The sequence below is a fragment of the Brassica rapa genome, chromosome A09 (genome assembly GCF_000309985.2).
Source record: "Brassica rapa cultivar Chiifu-401-42 chromosome A09, CAAS_Brap_v3.01, whole genome shotgun sequence".
Taxonomy (NCBI): Eukaryota; Viridiplantae; Streptophyta; class Magnoliopsida; order Brassicales; family Brassicaceae; genus Brassica; species Brassica rapa.
In genome coordinates this window covers 13,533,307-13,552,004 of record NC_024803.2, presented here as the reverse complement: position 1 = coordinate 13,552,004, position 18,698 = coordinate 13,533,307, and the positions used below count along the sequence as shown (strand labels likewise).

Below are 18,698 nucleotides of genomic sequence, written 5' to 3'. Positions count from 1 at the left end.
AAAGAAACCATCAAGCTTACATTCATGAAGAAGAAGCTAGCTAAGAACTTAACAAGGAAGAATTATCGTTTTGGCAACTCACATACCAACAGTTCAAAGCACATGGATAGTTGACCAACAGATCACATAGTCAAAAAAAAAGAAAGATTGTTCTCAGATTTGGATAAGTCAGTTCTTACTCCACTCAAAACAACTAACAGAGAAAAAAAAAATCACGAGTATGAGAAAATGCAATATCATTTTGGAAAACAAGTAAGTACTGGGAAATGTCTAATTAGCATATAAGTTGTAGAAAAGGTGTATCGGATTCAGAGTGCAATAAACCCATGAAGATATTGCATCTGCTAGACCCTTTTCTGATTGTAAGAAGCTCCTTGGCGATATCCGAGATTTGGTTGGTTGCAGGAGAGAGAATCAAAATGAGCTTCTTGAGGACTATTGAATTGACAAGAATATACCTAGCTACATTCATCAAAGGTTCCTTTTTCTGTTTCATTATTTTCTTTTTCGTCCTCGTTTCTTCTCCTGTAAATTCTCTAATCTCAACACACTCGAGGGTCGATAGTAAGCACCGAGGCACAATTGAACCTTCATGTTTTTCCACGTTTAGATGGTTCAAATACATTATGCACTGCCAAAAAGACGAGGGCAAATACACTACGCACTGCCAAAAAGACAAGGACAAATCAGGTGCACTTCCACAATTTGTAAGCCAAAATCATAAGTTTGAACTAGAATTACCAGTGTGAGGTGTTTTAGATTCGGGAAACTCTCAAGAAAATCGGGTAACATGTGTTCTAAGCGGGCAATGCGAGACACTTCTAAACGATATAAGTTGTTAAACATGGGAATATTGGATCCCAGGTAACGATAAAGAACCTGCCGGAACAAGAAAAAAATAACGGTTTCAGGTCACAACTTTTTTTTTGTCAGAAGCCCATAAAGAACTAAACTAAATTTTTGTCAGTGTAAGAATAATCCGAAGACTAATTATTATATATGCATCAAGAGTAGGTGTGCATACCTCCAGAGTAAGCTGAGAGACGATCATATGCCTTACGCAAGAAATACCATTGAGAAAATCACGGATAGTATCTTTCTTCATTTCCAAATTAGTGTTACGTCCAACATTGAATATGGAATCAATGTCGACCATAAACAAAGATCTTAGATTCTTCACCACGATTCTTTCAGACTTTTGATCTCCTAACTTCATATATTTGAGTCCCGGAGCATCAATCTCCAGCGCGAACTCCCTACTATGGATTCTACTCCAGCGGTTAGACCTTACACTAAACCTCTTAAGACTCTTAGATCTCACACGAAGAGCCAGTACGTTATCATCAGACGACCTGAACACTGTTAGATCTTCAAGAACCGGACAGCCTGAGATGAGCTTCTCCATGAATGAAGGATCCTTACCACTGTACGTAACTTTTTCAAGATGCATGTTCTTCAGACAAGGTAGAGAAACAACAAAGTCGGGATTAGACATCCCTACTTCTACAAGCTTTAAAGACACCAATGTCTTGCTCTTATAAATGTCTAGAGGCATGAACTCTTTGAAAGACATATACCTAACAAATGTGTAAACCACATCTAAATGCTGAGCTCCTCGATTTATAGCTGTGGCGATCCACTCTCTGATTCCAAAGGGATCATGACCCTTGGACGTGTCATACGTTATCTTGAACTTTCGCAGGCGTGCATCGCTGTTAAATTCCAGAAATCTTTTAATGAAGCTAGTGATTGTATTAGCATTGCTAGAAAGGAATTTAATGTCTAGCCCTGGAACATCAAGCCATAGGTTTCTCCACCGGGTCGATAAAACGCTTGTCTTAACAGAATCCATGGTCGGAAGCCATAAGAGTATCTCAGTTATCAAACAATCCGGCAGGGCACTGATTCTATCGCAACCCATCAAAAGACTCAACTAAATTCTAGCGTTATAGCCGGTCTCGCAAGTATGTTTGACCTAGACAAAACCTTAAAAAGTTGGTTGTTTGTAGATTCTAAAGTAGATTTTAGTTTTTGGTAAATTATATTTTTTTTTGTAACACTATCAATTGGAGATTTTTTAAGAAAACAATATTTTCATCCTTTTACTATTTACTAGGATAAGATTTTTGCCTTGCACGGAATAAAATTAGTATTAGATAGTCAATTTCAAATAATTGTACATTACATATAATTAGTAACTTGATAAATATAAATATTGCATAATATTATTATATTGTATATTTTTGAAGCTAATATATAATATATTATAATGTATATTTTTGGTGCTAAAAATGCTATGCGCGGGTGAGTTTGTGGTGTTAATAAAAATATAATATATTATATTGTATATTTTTGTGTATATATTAAAATTGGATTACACATTAGTTTGTAATTGTCAAATATTATATGTATTATGTAAACATAAAACAAACCGAATATACTTATTCATTTTGATAATTTTAAAATAATTGAACTATATGATAATATTAACCATTTAGTTTGAAAATAATGACAGTGTGTTGGATAACTTGGATTATTCATGTGATCTGACCATTACTAAAAAGGTTTAAAAGTTTTAAGGGAAAAATATTTAGACCTGTTTGTTGCTTAATCTTCGACGGCCAACAATTTGCCAATCACTTGGTCATTAACCCATATGTAATTAATATCCCCTATATATTAAAAGAGAAGTCACTTTAATGATTTCTGCTGACATGAGATTAATATAGAGCTTCTCAGAAAAATTATTATATCTATTGGTCGATTTTTTTGAATTTTATTTTTCATTTATTTTAATCAATCGCTTATATAGACAAGCCCAAAACTATTGTCGATTTCGTTAAGCCCATATATAGCTAGGGGATAATAATTATCGATTTAGTTTAGCCTTGGGTATCCGTTCGGGTTCGGGTCGGGTATTTCGGATTTTTCGGGTATTTCGGTATAGAGGTGTAGAACCCGTTCGGGTATTTTTGTACTTCGGGTCGGGTTCGGGTATTTTTAGTTCGGATTCGGTTATTTCGGATCTGGTTCGGATATTTAGATTTTGAAAAAAAAATTAAAATTTTCATTTCTCAAGTTTCTTATATTTAAAAATATAACTTTCAGTTAACTAATTTTTTATTTTTAATAGATTGAATAGTTAATAGATTTGGACATAACATTTTAAAACTAAAAAGACATTAATTTAGTTATTTTTTTTTAAATTTCGGATGTAACTTTTTGTTAATTTTTGAAATAAAAAACTTGACATGCATTTTAAGTGAGTAGCAAATCATTTTTTTTCGTAATTGTATGTATATCATATGAACTTAAAGTATGTGTAGTATCAATATAAATATTTTATATAAAATGAGAGATGTAAACTAGAAATATAAGGTTAATTTTACATATGTTCAGTTATCTTCGGATATCCATTCGGGTTCGGATATTATCCGTTCGGGTTCGGGTATCCAATCTCTCCTTATTCAATACCCGTTCGGGTATTTTGCTACTTCGGTTCGGATTTCAGTTCGGGTTTTTTGGATCGGGTTCGGGTGCCACTTCGGATATCGGGTAAAGTGCTCACCCCTACTAATTAGGTTGTTTGTTTTTAATAACTTACATTTCTAATATAGATTACTTGCGCAAGTTGAAATCATTAAATATGCAAATAACTTATTTACAAAATTTGTTTTTAATAACTTACCTTTCTAATATAGATTACTTGCGCAAGTTGAAATCATTAAATATGCAAATCACTTGTTCACAATATGGATTACTTGCACAAGTTGAAATCATTAAATTTTATCGATTTAGTTTACCCTTGAGCAAGATTTAGAATTAAGAAAAATATTAAAAACTTTCCTTATTATTCAAACGGTAAACTTGCGCATGTTGATATCATATTTATAACATTGCTTACAAAATATTTTAATGTTTCTAATTAGGTTGTTTGTTTTTAATAACTTACCTTTCTAATATGGATTACTTGCGCAAGTAAAAATCATATCATATGCAAATCATTTTTTTAACAATACACATTTAATATCCTTCTTTAAACGATTTTATTATTTATTGTGCAAAATATTGTGTGTCTTTAAACGACTGTATATATATAGGAGACACCCAAGATCTTAAAATACAAACATTCTCTTTTCATTCTTTAAAGTATTATTCACAAATTTCTCCTCTCATAATATTAAGGTATTACGACGATGCTGCTTGTGTGCTAAGAAAAATGTGTTTAGACGCAAAGGCTCCTCATCTTTAGAACCCTGAACTCAACTCTTTGTGTCTTGTCTCCAAAAAGCATGTCTGGTCTATCTTTTCCATGTGTTGAATACTGATAACGACAATATGGTCTTCCTTTTTTTTATATGTAGACCAGGTCGTGAGAGTGATAGTGATCCAGAAAACCTTGATTGATCATGCTGAGAAGCTTCGTCAAGTTAAAGCAGTTCTCGAAGAGGTTCTTTAGTACTTTTTCTCTTTTTCTTGAATATTGTCCGGGTAAAGTATTACATAGTATCATTTAGTAATACTATCTTATATCATTTTTTGTTGATTATACTATCTTATAAGTAAGCTAGCATTATGCATTTTTTATTTAATTCATGAGATCATTTTCTCACAGCAGAGAACCTTTTGGAATGACGCAGGGAAAAAATTTCTCAGGGATATACAGGAAGGTTCAACTGAAGCCGCTGAAGTGGGATGGTGAAGGCGAAGAAGAAAGACCTGTAGAGGCCCTTATGATTCTTAAATACAGCGGTGATCTAACTCACGCTGGTAGAAAACAGGTGTTTACATACTCTACCATTTAATTTGCCATTGTTATATATATATATGTTTAACATCACTTGCCATATAATCTAACGAATATTACAAATAACAATTTATGGAAACTATTCTCGAAATTATTGAAAGACTAATAATGTTTTATTTATTACTTTTGATATGTATAACCTATAAAATAAAATGAACGAAATTTTATATAAAATAATTATAATAGTTTTATCCTCTACTTGATGAATTGTGTTCGAATATAATTATATAATAACTATTTTAAATATTACAAAATCCAAAAATGTTTATTAATATTATTTTTAAATTATTTATCGTTGTTTAAAGAATAAATTTATCATAATTTTAAAATAATTTATAAAATGCTTACAAAATACAAGGCAAAGTTGCACTTTCAAGAGTTAAGTCGAGATCTGGATTAAAAATCCTAATAACTCGTAAAGAAGGGAAGCCGAAGACAAAAAAATTGAATGTTGTCTACAAACAAATTTTTCAGAATATTCCATAGTCACAGTACGTAATTTTAATCTACTTTTTTCAAATACAAATTTTAAAATATATAAATTGTTACAATTATTTATTTTTTGTATTTGTCATATGGGTTGAGATAAGTTAGGAGACCGATGACGGTATGTCAATTTAATATTATTTCATGTTCAATAAAATTTAGAAATTTATAAATCTATCAAATAATGTTAACCCGTCAAATTGCTTACAAAATTTATTTAATTTTTTGCAGGTTTCTAATTGAATTTGCTTTCTTTATCGAGAAATTTACTTCATAATTTATATTATTTATGGATAATATTTTGATTTTTTTATATTTTCTTTTAATATGTCTACATAAATATTTGTTTATTATTTATGGAAAAATAATATTATTCACCTAAATAAAGAATTACGACACATATACAATACAATTCTAATTAATGATAATATAAAATATGTTACTTCTAAAACTATACACTATTTATTCCATTTTTTTAATGAAAGTATCTTCTTAATCACACAAAATATTTTGTGATGTTGCAATTATACATACACACAATATCTGCCTCTTCATACTGACGTTACTGTGTTCCCTCTCGTCCATCTCAAATATTGACTACCAGCTTTTTTCCATGACTGATGAATTCTCCCAAAAACGGTGGTATTATGTTGTAAAATCTGTTACTTCTAAAAACTATATAATATTTATTCCATATTTTAAATTTTCTTATGCCCGGTCACCTAGTTTGCCATATAAATGTGATTCACAAAGAAGCAATGTTAATATGAATTATATTTAGAGTTATTCTTGGGTTCACCCCCTAAGGTGAATCTCTAGGTTCACCAACCAATAGGATTTCATTATTTTAAATTTGATATCTTTTAAAAAAGGAAACAAAATATTGTCAAATTATATTATGTTTTTAAAATATAAAGGTAAAAAAAATAGTTGTTACAAAAGAAAAGATTTTTTTTTAAAAATATTGTTAACGTCGTCAGTAAAACACTAAACCCTAAATCATAATCCCTAAACCCTAAATTCGAAACCCTAAACCCTTGGGTAAATCCTAAACTCTTGGGTAAACCCTAAACACTTGGATAAATCATAAACTCTAAATCAAAAACACTAAAATCCTAAAACCTTGAGTGTTTTAGTGTTTAGTATTTTTGATTTAGAGTTTATGATTTACCCAAGGGTTTAGTATTTACCCAAGGGTTTAGGGTTTCGGGTTTAGGGTTTAGAGATTAGGATTTAGGGTTTAGTGTTTTCTTAAAAATATTTTTTTTGTAATTATTACTATTTTTATTTTTTTATCTTTTTATTTTTAAAACATAATATAACTTGACAATATTTTGTTTCCTTCTATAAAAGATATCAAATTTGAAATAACATAATTCTATTGGTTGGTTCTAGGTTCACCCTAGGGGGTGAACCCAAGAATAAGTCTTATATTTAGGGGTAAATATCGGCTTGATTAATACAAATTAACTTATTTACTTGTTTGAATATAATCAATAATAACACAAATTACTAAAAAATAAATTACTTGATTGAAGTTGTCTTTTGTAAGTATTTAACATTCCTTTACTACAGTTTTCACATTGAAATCCTACTATATAAAAGGAGCTATTTTGGAGGCTTCTAAAGTGTGCCACATAGACAGAAAATTCCTGGCCAATAAATCTACCAGCTCATCTCAGACTGGACTGATATCCATGTCAATTACGAAGCCCAAACAATTTATTTAAATCTCAGTCAATACTAAAGTCAGCCCAATATCCGTTTACGATATATGATACCAAGAAACTAAGAAGCTCATTCTATTTTATGAAATTACATGCTTTTGTTTAGTCTTTCGCCACAGTGATCGGATGCGTGTTGAATCACAAAGCTTCTCACGCATCCCATTATTATGCTATTTCAATTGAGGCTCTTAATGTTGTTCTAACTTATATTTAAAAATAAATTTTATTAAATGTTATAGATTTTACTATTATCTTAATAAAATTTAATATAGATTTGATATATATTATATCAAATTGTATAAAACTAATAAAAATGATATAAAATTGTATAATTATCAAACATTTGGCCTAAACAATATTTTTAAAATTTTATAGATATATAAGAAACTAAATATCATACGATTAGATATTTAGATGTTTAAAAATTACCTATTTTTAAAAGCTTTAGTAATACAAATTGTATAATTATATAAAAATAATAATATTACTAAATCTAGAATGTTATATATGAATATATATTTATTTTATAGATGATGCATAAGATATTACCAACATTAAATAAAATTATCCGTCTCATGTTTATTTTTTTAATTGTAGAGATGACATGTAGCAAAATGCCCAAAATGACCCTAATACCTTAGATATATAGAAAATATAAAAAAATTGAAATATAATACAATAATTATTTGTAGATAACTGGTACGTTTAACTTTATGGGACAAGGAGACGTCTAATTTCAGGGAGTTAAATTGCATATTTACCAGGAAAAACCAAATCGTAATCATCACAAGTATCATTCTACGGTTACATGAAGGTAATAAACTAAACATAAAGTTTATGTCAAACTAAATGCTTACAAATATTTCACTTTTTTAGGGAAACTATCACTCACAACCACGCCTGGATCGCGCTTCTACTTTGACAACGATATTAATATCATGCAACGCTTCCAAAAGAGGAATAAATTGCTATCCTAAGCCTCATAGCAAACGACACCAGTCAACTTTTTTAAAATTTACGTTACAGCTTTCTACGTCAATTAAATAGGCACACTCAAATACTATTTTCTCTTACGAATATTAAATTCATCAACATAATTTATTATTCAAACTTACTTTAGTTTATAAAAAAAAGTGATCACCGCTTCCAACGTCTTCGCATTATAAAAGAAACAAAACTTAACTTACACTTTCAGAAACTTTAAAACTTCCAATTTTAATTAAACTGTTCTTTAATTAAACATGTAATCCGTGCGAAGCGCGGACACGGGCTCTAGTTCAATTTAAACACAAAGTCAAGGGAAGATTACTGCATTACTTTTCCCTTTGAATTTTAATATCGTCATCCCTAACCGGAATAACCCTAAAACAACCATAACCGCAACATTTGTATACTTGACGTATGAATGTTTGAATACTGATGTAACATGTTAAGATGAGAGTATAAAAAACAAATGTTATAAATATGTATAAAATTCCACTTCAGTGTTGTAATGCATTATCTTGAGTTATGTGTTCTCTTGTAGGCCGTCCAAGAAAATAAATATGAGGAGCTCTTTATCGTTAATACTTTTTTTTTTTACTTGTACACTAACTATAATCATTCTAAAATATATGTTTGTTAGTGTCGTCGTATGTACACATATATGTCTACATAAGAATATTAAAATTTATCAGACAAATAGGTTATACATTTTTACATAACATATATATATAAGTCCAAAACTCCAATCGGTTTTTTGTATGCAGCTCGTCCAATTTTTTTGGGTAAGTGTAGGAGTACTAATGCTAATATGTTGGTCTATATTTGTGAGTGACATTTTGTGTAATTAGGTCCAATCGGATAAACATGAAGGTTTTCCTAATACGTTAATGTATTTTTAAATTCACATTTATAAAAATTTTACGAAATCTATGAAGATATTATACATATATATATCAATATCTTCATAAATTTTGGAATATATAATATTTATTCATGAAAATCTTCCTAAACTCAAATTGAGGACATATTCAAAAAATTCTTCCTACACTTTTTTTTAAGAAAAAAAAAACAGATCTTTAAAAAAATGTGAATTTTTTTCTAGTTAATTTATTTAATTAGTTTTTTGAACACTTAAAATTCAGCTGTTCCCGGCGACTCGAATATATTTATTTATTTATTTAATTATTTAAATTAAATTTATTTAATTAAATATATTTATAAAGTAGGATAGGGGTATTAAATCTTGTAAAACCGAACTGAAACCGTACCGAAATCTAGATTAAACATTCCTAGTGTAGAACATAATTGTCAATTATCTTTTTAATAAAACTTATTTTAGTTATTTTTATTTTCATGCTCTTTTGTGAGATATTTTTTTTTGCTATCCTATTTTTAGGGTATTTCTCATTTAAAAAAGACTTATGTTAACTATAATTTTTAATTAAACATATACAAAGCCCATAAACAAAAAAATTGCCCAAGGGCCGTGGAATTTTGTAAAGCTAGCCCTGCGTATGTTGACCAAAGAGGTCCAAGATAGATGCAAGAGCTCCCATAGTGAAACTGGTAAAATCCTATCTAGCTTTTGTTTTTTTCAACACGATCATAAACCGAATAAACACTTTATCAAGAGAAAATCAAAACAACAGGGCAACATGCACGCATCTCTTAATTTCCCTAATGCTCAAAATCACACAAACCAATGAAAATGTAACAAAGTAGAGAATAACACACCGATGTACAACAAAACAGCCAACCTCATGATCTCTAGTAATCAAGGATCAGGTGCTCGTCTGTTTTGTTGTGTCAATGCACAATGTAACTGGTATAATACAACAATCGCAATTGGGAAACCTACTAACCACTTTGCAGTGCCGAAAAAGGTCATATCTGTGAAAAGAAGACGAGCTATGAAGAGTCTAAAGAGAAAAGCCACAAGAAAAGCAGAAACAAACACTTCTCCATTCGTCAATTTTGAATGCATATCTTTGTGGAACCCTAAGGGCAAGGAGAATCCCGCATCCGAGGCTATGTTTAGCTCCTTGTTAACCTCCCTAATGATATCCATGGCAATAGAGATACTCGAGCTGCACAAACAAGTCAAAGAAACCGATGAGTACACATGTATGCATTATTAGACAACAAATATTTTAATGATATATACTCCTCCGGTTTTTAATACTCAACATTTTAGGGGAAACTTTTTGTTCCAAATTAAATGATGTTTTTTTAACTTTTAATGTAAATTTTTTAACAGATATATTATATGACCAATGGTCAATCTTTTTTATTATATGTTAAATTGTAGTTAGGTGAATAACTAATGATATTATTGTTTAAAAATATTAAAATTAAATATTTTCTTAATTTTTGTGTTTAATTCTAAAACATCATCTATTAGAAAACGGAAAAAATATTAGCTTAGAAATTTGTTAGGTAACTAGTAGATGATGCTAGTACTAGAACTGATTTGGAGTTTAGTACTTTGTCACATTAATGTTTTTACTATTCCATTTGTTTTGTCACACAAATTAAAAATAGATAAATGTTCAGTTTTGGTTTTATTTAATTATAAAAATTATATATAATTTATTATTTTCTTAATTTAAATAGGGTAAAAGAGTTCAACTAATGAAAAACTGCATTGAAATTATAAAATAATATTTATTTTGTAACAAAAAAATTAAGAGAAATTTTATAGGAAAGCTTTTTTTAGGTTTTTGTCAAAAAAATAGTCATCAATGAAAAAAATGACCAATATAAGTTTTATTAAAGAATAAAAATGTATTTTTATCCTAGGGTTAACTAATCTAGACTTAGAGTTTAGAGTTAAGTGGTGGAGTTTTGGAGATAGGATTTCAAATTTTTAAAAATAAAAAATAAATATTAAAAATTTCAAACTAAAAAAGGTTATTTAGGTCATTTTTTTTAAGACTATTTTTGTGACAAAAACTTAAAAATAGCTATTTCAGAGAATTGCCCAAAATTTAATCTATCATTATATATACTTTTGAGTTTCTTAGGAAGATATATATTATTATATTACATGCATACGATCTTCATGTGGATATAACTTTCATCATAGATTAAACGTACTGATAGCCAATAATAATCATATTAGAGATATTGACTAAAGTGTCACATGAATATTAGAATAGAAATTCTCTATGATAGTCATTTTTAAGTTTTTGTCACAAAAATAACTTTCAACGAAGAAAATGACGAAAATAAGTTTTATTAAAATATAAAAATATATTTTTAACTTAGGGTTAACTAATCTAGACTTAGAGTTTAGAGTTAAGAGATTGGTTTTTCGGGATAAGGATTCAAATTTTTTAAAAAAAAAAATTAAAATAAAAAGATGTTATTTTGATCATTTTCCTTTTTGAAGGCTATTTTTGTGACAAAAATTTAAAAATGACTATTTGAGAGAATTGCTCATATTAGAATAATTGAATAATAAAATAGCAAATAAGCGAATTTATTTATTTTATTTTTAAATTTGTACATATATATATATATATTTAAAAAATCATAAATGTGAATGATTAATAATAGCATAATCTGTTTGAAAAAAAAATAGCATAATCTGTTTTTGAATACATGAAATTATAAAACGTATTACACTGATTATTATGAAGCTTTTTATAAATTATAATAGAATTACAAATCATTATAGAGTTGAGCAAAAGATTGGTTTTAAGAGCAATCAATTGGTCAATGAAAAAGCTGATAAGCATTATAAGTGATGATTCATTGTGTCGGTTTTCCAGCAAAGAAACGATGGTTAATTATAGATTAGTTGTATACCTTTGTGTTTCCCACGTCAAACTGGCCTCCATTCTTGAAATAGTCATCACCGACGTTTCCCATCTTTGAACCCTAAAAGGATCGTATTTGTATTTCGTATATCTTTTTCTCAGCTCCATGAATCGATCTCCAAACTCTCCCTCAAAGTTTCTCACGTCGTTCTTGCTCACGTTAAAGAAGATAGGAATTACCAATAGTTTGTTGTTGTTTGCTCGTTCCTTCATTTTAACAAGCTCGTCCAAGCACCACTCTGTCTCTGGATAAGACGGTGAGAAGATAACGAGCGCGATTGTTGACTCCTCGATGCAGGTAAATATACGGTCTAGGTCTCTTCCCCACCAGTCGTCTCTGTCCATGAAAATGTTGAGTATCCCTAGATCGGTCAAGCCCGACACGAGATGTTTGATGAAATCATCAGGCAACTCGGTTGCGCCTGAATTGAGAAACACTTGAGGTGGTCGTGGTCGTGCTGGATCCACCATTGAGCGTTGGTCAAGGAAATGAGACGATGTTAATTGTGTTTTGGAATTGCTTCTGAATTAAACGGAAAACAAAACTAATAAATATAGTACACGAAGACTTTGGGAACTTATGTGCACCTGAAAATAATACATCAAATATTTTTTTCCGATTATAATTCCTTTTTGTAATTTCCAGCTCATTAGCAATAAAATATCGTAAATGTTGGTATATTGTAAAACCATTCACTGCTGGCAGGGTCTACGCTCCACGTCTTTAAGTGATTTCTCTGTATGAGCCAGTTGTTATCAAATTAACTAACAAAATGATACTTAATTTCTGTGATTTATTTTTAAACTTGTTTTCATTTTATAACATATATTAAAAGTACATTAATTTTTTATTATATATAATTTTTTTTGTGAATAACATTATTTGACAAATTGAAACTATAGTAATTTATTTGTTCTTCGGTCAAAATTATAAAAAAAAAAGTAATTTAACTAACCAAGTGGTGGTAGTTTATTGGCAATCTCTTGGGGTTTGGTGTTACCCACATCAGTTCTGGGTTCGATTCCCACACGAAACTAAATTATTGTCATTTGGCCAGTCTGGACTTGGGCTTCGGTTCAAGAGGTTTACATGGTGGATCATAATAGATGTTCGGTTCACCCCCTGGCATTAGTCGGAAGGTATTTCAAGCTCGGGCCAGACAGTGTGGTATCCAGTCCACTATGTAACACTAAGTGCGTTCCTCCCGAGACCGACCAGGTAGCCGATAAGGTTTAAAAAAAAGGTAATTTAATTGTTCCAAAAAGCTATATAATTTAAACTCAATTATATTTTGAAAATTATAATTATTAATTAGTAAGATTAGATAAAACATCAAAAAATATCTTCTAAAAAAAGGAAAATTTGAATGTATAACCAAAAACAAACTATATTTCACCCAATAACCCTTTCACTCTCACTCTTCCTTCTTCCTATCTCTTTTTATCTTCTTACTACTACAAAACTAATATTTTCCTCCAATATAGTCATTCAGCAAATTGACCCAAAAAAAATTTCAAAACATTATCTCTATGACTGAAAAGAGAGTTCCAAAAAAATATAGAAATGCAAAAAAAGAAAAAAAAAATTGTCTCTGATTCTTTGCGTTTACGTTTGTTTAGTGTCATTATAACATAGAAACGTAAAAGCAAATGCAAGATAGACAATCATATCCTAAATCTATTGTTTACCATTCACCACTCGCTTTCCGCAGCTTGGCTGATTTTGCAATGACTGAACGACCCAACAGAAAAGAACTAGGGGAAACACGACCTCACCAAGAACTACTGTAAGAAGGCAAATCAGACTGAGGGAATGTACAACATATGTAACCAGTCCTTCGGTTATCGCCTCCAAATGATTGCGTTTTACTTCAGCGCAAGTTTTTCCACTCTTGGAGATATCTTATAAAGGTTTCTTAACCTCCTTTCATGATTCAACTTACGAACCTACTCTGATAGCTGTCGTAGTTTTACAACAAGATAAATAAATGGGAAAATGCGTGGAATATATCCAATTAAAGTCCAAATTAGCTGAATGTTCATAATTATAGATAACCCAAAAAAGAGTAATTTTTTGACACTGTACGGACAAAAATACCCTCATACTTTATCGAAAACAAGTAACTCTAGATTTATCAGCTAAATATTTACATAACAGGTAACAATCTACATACCAACTAACATATCAACTAATAATTTCAGTATCATCTAACAATCTATGTATCAAAAAAAAATATTGACTAATAAATCATATATCAGTTAATGAAACTATTAACAATTAATTAGTTATCTATCAAATAGCCCCAAATATACATGTATCGATTAAGAATCTATTAAAATTTAAATAATATCAGGTAAGTAATAAAATACCTACTAACGTATATATTATCTAAAAGTTAATTGTGAGTCGAAATTGAAAACATTGAAATTGGGGTGAGATAATAAGATTAGCATTATGGGTGTCAAAAAAATCAGAATAAAAAAAATAAAGATTTGTGAATTAGAAGATGATTTGAAGAATCTATACGAGAGATAAAGAGATTAGAACACATTAGAAGAAAAAGAGAGAGAGAGATAAGAGTATTACAGTTATAAAAAATATTAAAAGGAAACAAGAGTATATGACAAATTATATGGGCTTTTAAGTGTATTTTTACCAATTTCTCTAAATAAATACCAGATTGCACCAAAAAAGATACATACAAGAAGGCTCTCCATAATTCTGACGGGCATATCAAGCTACTTTTTTATTTGTTCAAAGGGATTAAGGGAAGATCAGGCTACTTATCGGTTACAAATATTGATAAATATAATTTGTTGTTGGTTGGTATATGATATTCACCTAAAACAGAGTAACTTATGTTCCAAGTACACAATTCCTAGTGCAAAATAAAAGATGTCAGCTCAGATATCGATGATACAACTGAAAATGAAAATAGATAGGCTTTCTTGGTCGAAGAGAAAGAGAATAAATGAGATTTTCAAACTTAAAAACAAAGATTCAAGATAGGTTTTCATAGATTGCCACGGAAGAAGACAAGTAACAAAGCTAACAAAAAGAACGGAGAGACATGTTTCGATTCATAACCAAAGGATAAAAAGGGTAACAAACAACCACAAAGGGTAGAATCATTCGTAGATCCAAGAATGAAGGCTGCTCTGCCAGTTGACAGGTCCGTCAGGGAACCACAACGCAGCTTCCTTGTTAGCACTCTCCACTGAGTCGCTCCCATGGATCACGTTCCTGCCAATGTCAATAGCATAATCGCCCCGGATGGTTCCTGGTTCAGAAGCAGCAGGGTTAGTTGCTCCAATGATCTTCCTTCCTGTCAAAACAACGTTCTTCCCCTCCCAGATCATTGCAACGACTGGACCAGAGATGATGTAATCAACAAGGCTACTGAAGAAAGGCTTGGCAGACAAATCTTGGTAGTGTTTCTCAGCAAAAGGACGGTCCACAGTGATCAGCTTTAGACCTGACCATGCCACCAATCAAAACAGCTATCATCGAATACAAACCTAGCCAGAAGATATATTATCTATTCCATTACTAAGCAGAGCTATAGAAAGTTATTTACCTTTCAAAGTAAAACCCTTCTTCTCGAATCTGCAGATGATTTCACCGACCTGAAGATGGAGCAGACATAATGTCAAAAGGTAAAACAAGTTTCTCAAGTTACATAGCAGAAACAATGAAGAAGATTAGTAGAAACGTACCAGACCCCTCTGGACGCCGTCGGGCTTGATCATGATGAAAGTTTGCTCCATTGTCAGATCTTTGTAGCAGTAAACTCGTCGGCGATACCTAGACGCAGTGAAGAGAAGACAGAGATTTATATAGGAGGAACCCTAAATGCAGAGAATATGCGCTCTCGATGCAGAGGGTTGAGCCTGATGGGGGCCTAAAGATATTGTTTATTTTCTACAACTTCATCAATCATTTATTCAAAGGCCCATAAAGCCGAACTTGAAACTAGAACGTTAACATGTTTGGGCCTTTAAACCAAACGCCATTAGAGAAAATTATCAATCAAAAATGCAAATTCATAACAAAACAAAATATTATATTTCAGTTTGAATTAGACATAGGCGTTCGGTGGTCCGTTCGGTTTCGGTCCATATGATTTAGATTTTTGAATTTTCAGTGTTATGCTCATAAGTACCATTCAGTTTTTATTAATTATCGGATCGGGTTCGGTTTCGTTTCTTCCGGATTCGGTTCAGACCGGATTTAACCAATGTTTAAAATCGTACAGAAATATATTTTTAAAAACTTCGAAAATCAACCCAAAAAAATTCAAATTATATAAATTATTTACAAATTTAATTAAAAATTATTTAAACTATCTAAAGTAACTAAAAGTATTCAAAATAACAAATAAAACAAACTACTTAAATATTTTGAATAATCTAAAATATCTAAATCACCTTAATATATATAAAAACATTAACATATTTAACTAATTTCGGATATCTTCGGATTCTAATTCGGATTTCGGTTCGGGTTATAACAAAAGTCCAAAAGTATTAAGTTCATAAGTTCCATTCGGATATTTTTGTAAAACAGTTCGGGTTCAGTTTTGATTTTTCCGATTCGGGTTAAAGTCGGTATACTTCAGGTTGAGTTAAAAACGCCCAGGCCTAGTTTGAACTGTTCACTTTCTTAGGCGAAGGATAATAATCATTAGGCCTAGGAGAACATATGATTTGTGGAGGAGTTAGTGACGTTGTCGCTGTAATTATTCATTTTCCAAACTCTGAAAATTAATACCATATCCATATTCTATAATACTATACCACAATGTTTATCTAAACAGTATAGGATCTGACTGGTGACCATTCGGGAAACAAGAGAAACAAATAAAAAAAAAATGTTCACGAATAAAATAACATGAATAAAAATGAATAGTTGTTCCTTATTAATTTTAACAAGAAATAATTTTGTTTTTTAATTCTCTACAAAAAAAAGGAATGAAAGAGAATGAGAAGAAATTATTATTCCTTGTAAATGGTGACTGTTTTTAAGAATGTTAGAGAATGCATTATTCCTCACCGTTCTCTAGTCACCATTCATACCCATAGTCTTTTGTATTACTGGTTAACGGTGTTTAACACATTCATGACCATTGTCGATTATCAATAATCTAGTATTGATATGTTTTTTCTTGTAATTTCTTAGTCTTGATCAATAAATATAAATTAATTGATTCATAAAAATGAATTAGAACATCAAAATATAATACATGTTCCTTATAGTAAAATCGTATTATATTTCTACATCACTAAATAGAATAGAACACCACAAATATTACATCGTAGAAGAAGAAGAATCACGAAATGAAAAAAGAGATATGATTAGTAGAGAAGATGGTTTAGTCACAAAAAATAAACCACCGCGTAAGATGGAAGAAGAAAAAAAAAGATGGGAGAAGGTAAAGAGATGACGAATGGTGGTGGTGGAAAGAAAATGGTAGTGACGGTGGTGGTAAAAGAAGATGGCGATAATGATGGAAGCATGATAGTGGCGATCAGTGAAACAATCAGTGACGACGGTGATAGAAGTAAGATGGTGGCGATGAATGAAACAATTGATATGGCGGCAGTGGTGGTGATGTTACAGATGCAAGTGATTAAGGCGTGAGTGGTGATGTTACAGATGTTACAAATACTACTCATCCGCGTGATCCGGCGTCTCGGGCATCCTCTGTTTGCTCTGATGCTGAACCTGACTCCTCGGATACTGATTCGTCGGGGTCTGACGAGGAGGAGGGAGAGATTCTGGAGTATGTAAAGGACCCAAGCTTCAAAATGAAGAATCGACATTCGGGTAGAAATAAATCTCGGGGCAAGGCCCCATCAAATCTTTAAGTATGTGTACAGACCTTTTTTGTTGGAACGTGCGAGGGTTTAACAAGTTTAGTCACCGCAACGGTTTCAAGAAATGGATTCGTAAAAATAAACCATTATTCGGAGGTATTATAGAGACCAGAGTCAAGCAACCTAAGATTGGGAAACTTGTAGCTTCGGTGCTCCCTGGCTGGTCTTATGCGGATAACTACTCTTTCTCGGAGCTTGGGAAGATCTGGATTTTATGGCACTCAAGTGTGAAGGTTGTGGTTCTTGCAAAATCTCTGCAACAGATCACTTGTGAGGTCCATCTCCCAGACCTGCCCGAACCTCTTATTGTCACTATTATCTATGCAGCAAATAGTTCCTCTCTTAGGGTTGTGCTCTGGGCTGAAATTGAATTGCTCGCTGTGTCTCCTTTGATTGAGGGTAAGCCGTGGTCTGTTTTAGGGGATTTCAACCAGACGCTGTCACCACAGGAACACTCCGCCCCGAGGTCCCTCAACATCGACAAGCACATGCGTCTTCTTAGCCAATGCTTAATTCACTCCGACTTGGAAGATCTTCATTTCAGAGGTGAGGTTTTCACTTGGTGGAACAAAAGGAAGACATCCCCGATTGCTAAAAAGCTTGATAGAATTTTGGTGAATGATCTTTGGTATGAGTCTTTTTCGGACTCCTTGGCTCACTTTGATAACCCAGACTTCTCTGATCATGCTTGCTCAACCATCTCTCTCAAGCCGAACCTGCTGAGAAAGAAAAAGCCTTTCAAGTTTTATAATTTCTTGCTTCAAAACCCGGATTTCGTTCCCTCTATGACAGAGATGTGGTACTCTTTTAATGTTAGAGGCTCTGCAATGTTTATTCTGTCTGAAAAGCTTAGACTGCTGAAAAAGTTTATCAGAGACTTCAGTAAGGCAAATTACTCAGAGCTGGAAAAAAGGGTCAGTGAGGCTCATGCTCGGCTTCTGCTCAGGCAAGCTGCAACCCTACACGACCCTTCACCTTCTAATGCTGTTTTGGAAC

The 18,698-nt window shown here is 31.4% G+C and overlaps 3 protein-coding genes across 3 annotated transcripts; all 3 read right to left on the bottom strand.

The window, feature by feature from the left end:
• Positions 1-895: 895 nt before the first annotated feature.
• On the bottom strand, positions 896-2,805 carry LOC103839146 (F-box/FBD/LRR-repeat protein At2g26030-like). Its single transcript, XM_033280968.1, has one exon. It carries the CDS (start codon positions 1,919-1,921, stop codon positions 953-955), a length of 969 nt encoding a protein of 322 aa, XP_033136859.1. The 5' UTR covers positions 1,922-2,805; the 3' UTR covers positions 896-952.
• A 5,283-nt stretch (positions 2,806-8,088) lies between these two features.
• LOC103839148 (TIR domain-containing protein) lies at positions 8,089-14,512 on the bottom strand. The gene is made up of 2 exons (XM_009115637.3): positions 11,815-14,512; positions 8,089-10,091 (listed from the first exon to the last, which is right to left on the bottom strand). Exons 1-2 carry the CDS (start codon positions 12,294-12,296, stop codon positions 9,779-9,781), a joined length of 795 nt encoding a protein of 264 aa, XP_009113885.1. The 5' UTR covers positions 12,297-14,512; the 3' UTR covers positions 8,089-9,778.
• Positions 14,513-14,823: 311 nt separating this feature from the next.
• On the bottom strand, positions 14,824-15,622 carry LOC103839150 (nucleoside diphosphate kinase 1-like). Its single transcript, NM_001302008.1, has 3 exons — positions 15,543-15,622; positions 15,404-15,452; positions 14,824-15,301 (listed from the first exon to the last, which is right to left on the bottom strand). Exons 1-3 carry the CDS (start codon positions 15,591-15,593, stop codon positions 14,955-14,957), a joined length of 447 nt encoding a protein of 148 aa, NP_001288937.1. The 5' UTR covers positions 15,594-15,622; the 3' UTR covers positions 14,824-14,954.
• Positions 15,623-18,698: the final 3,076 nt, after the last annotated feature.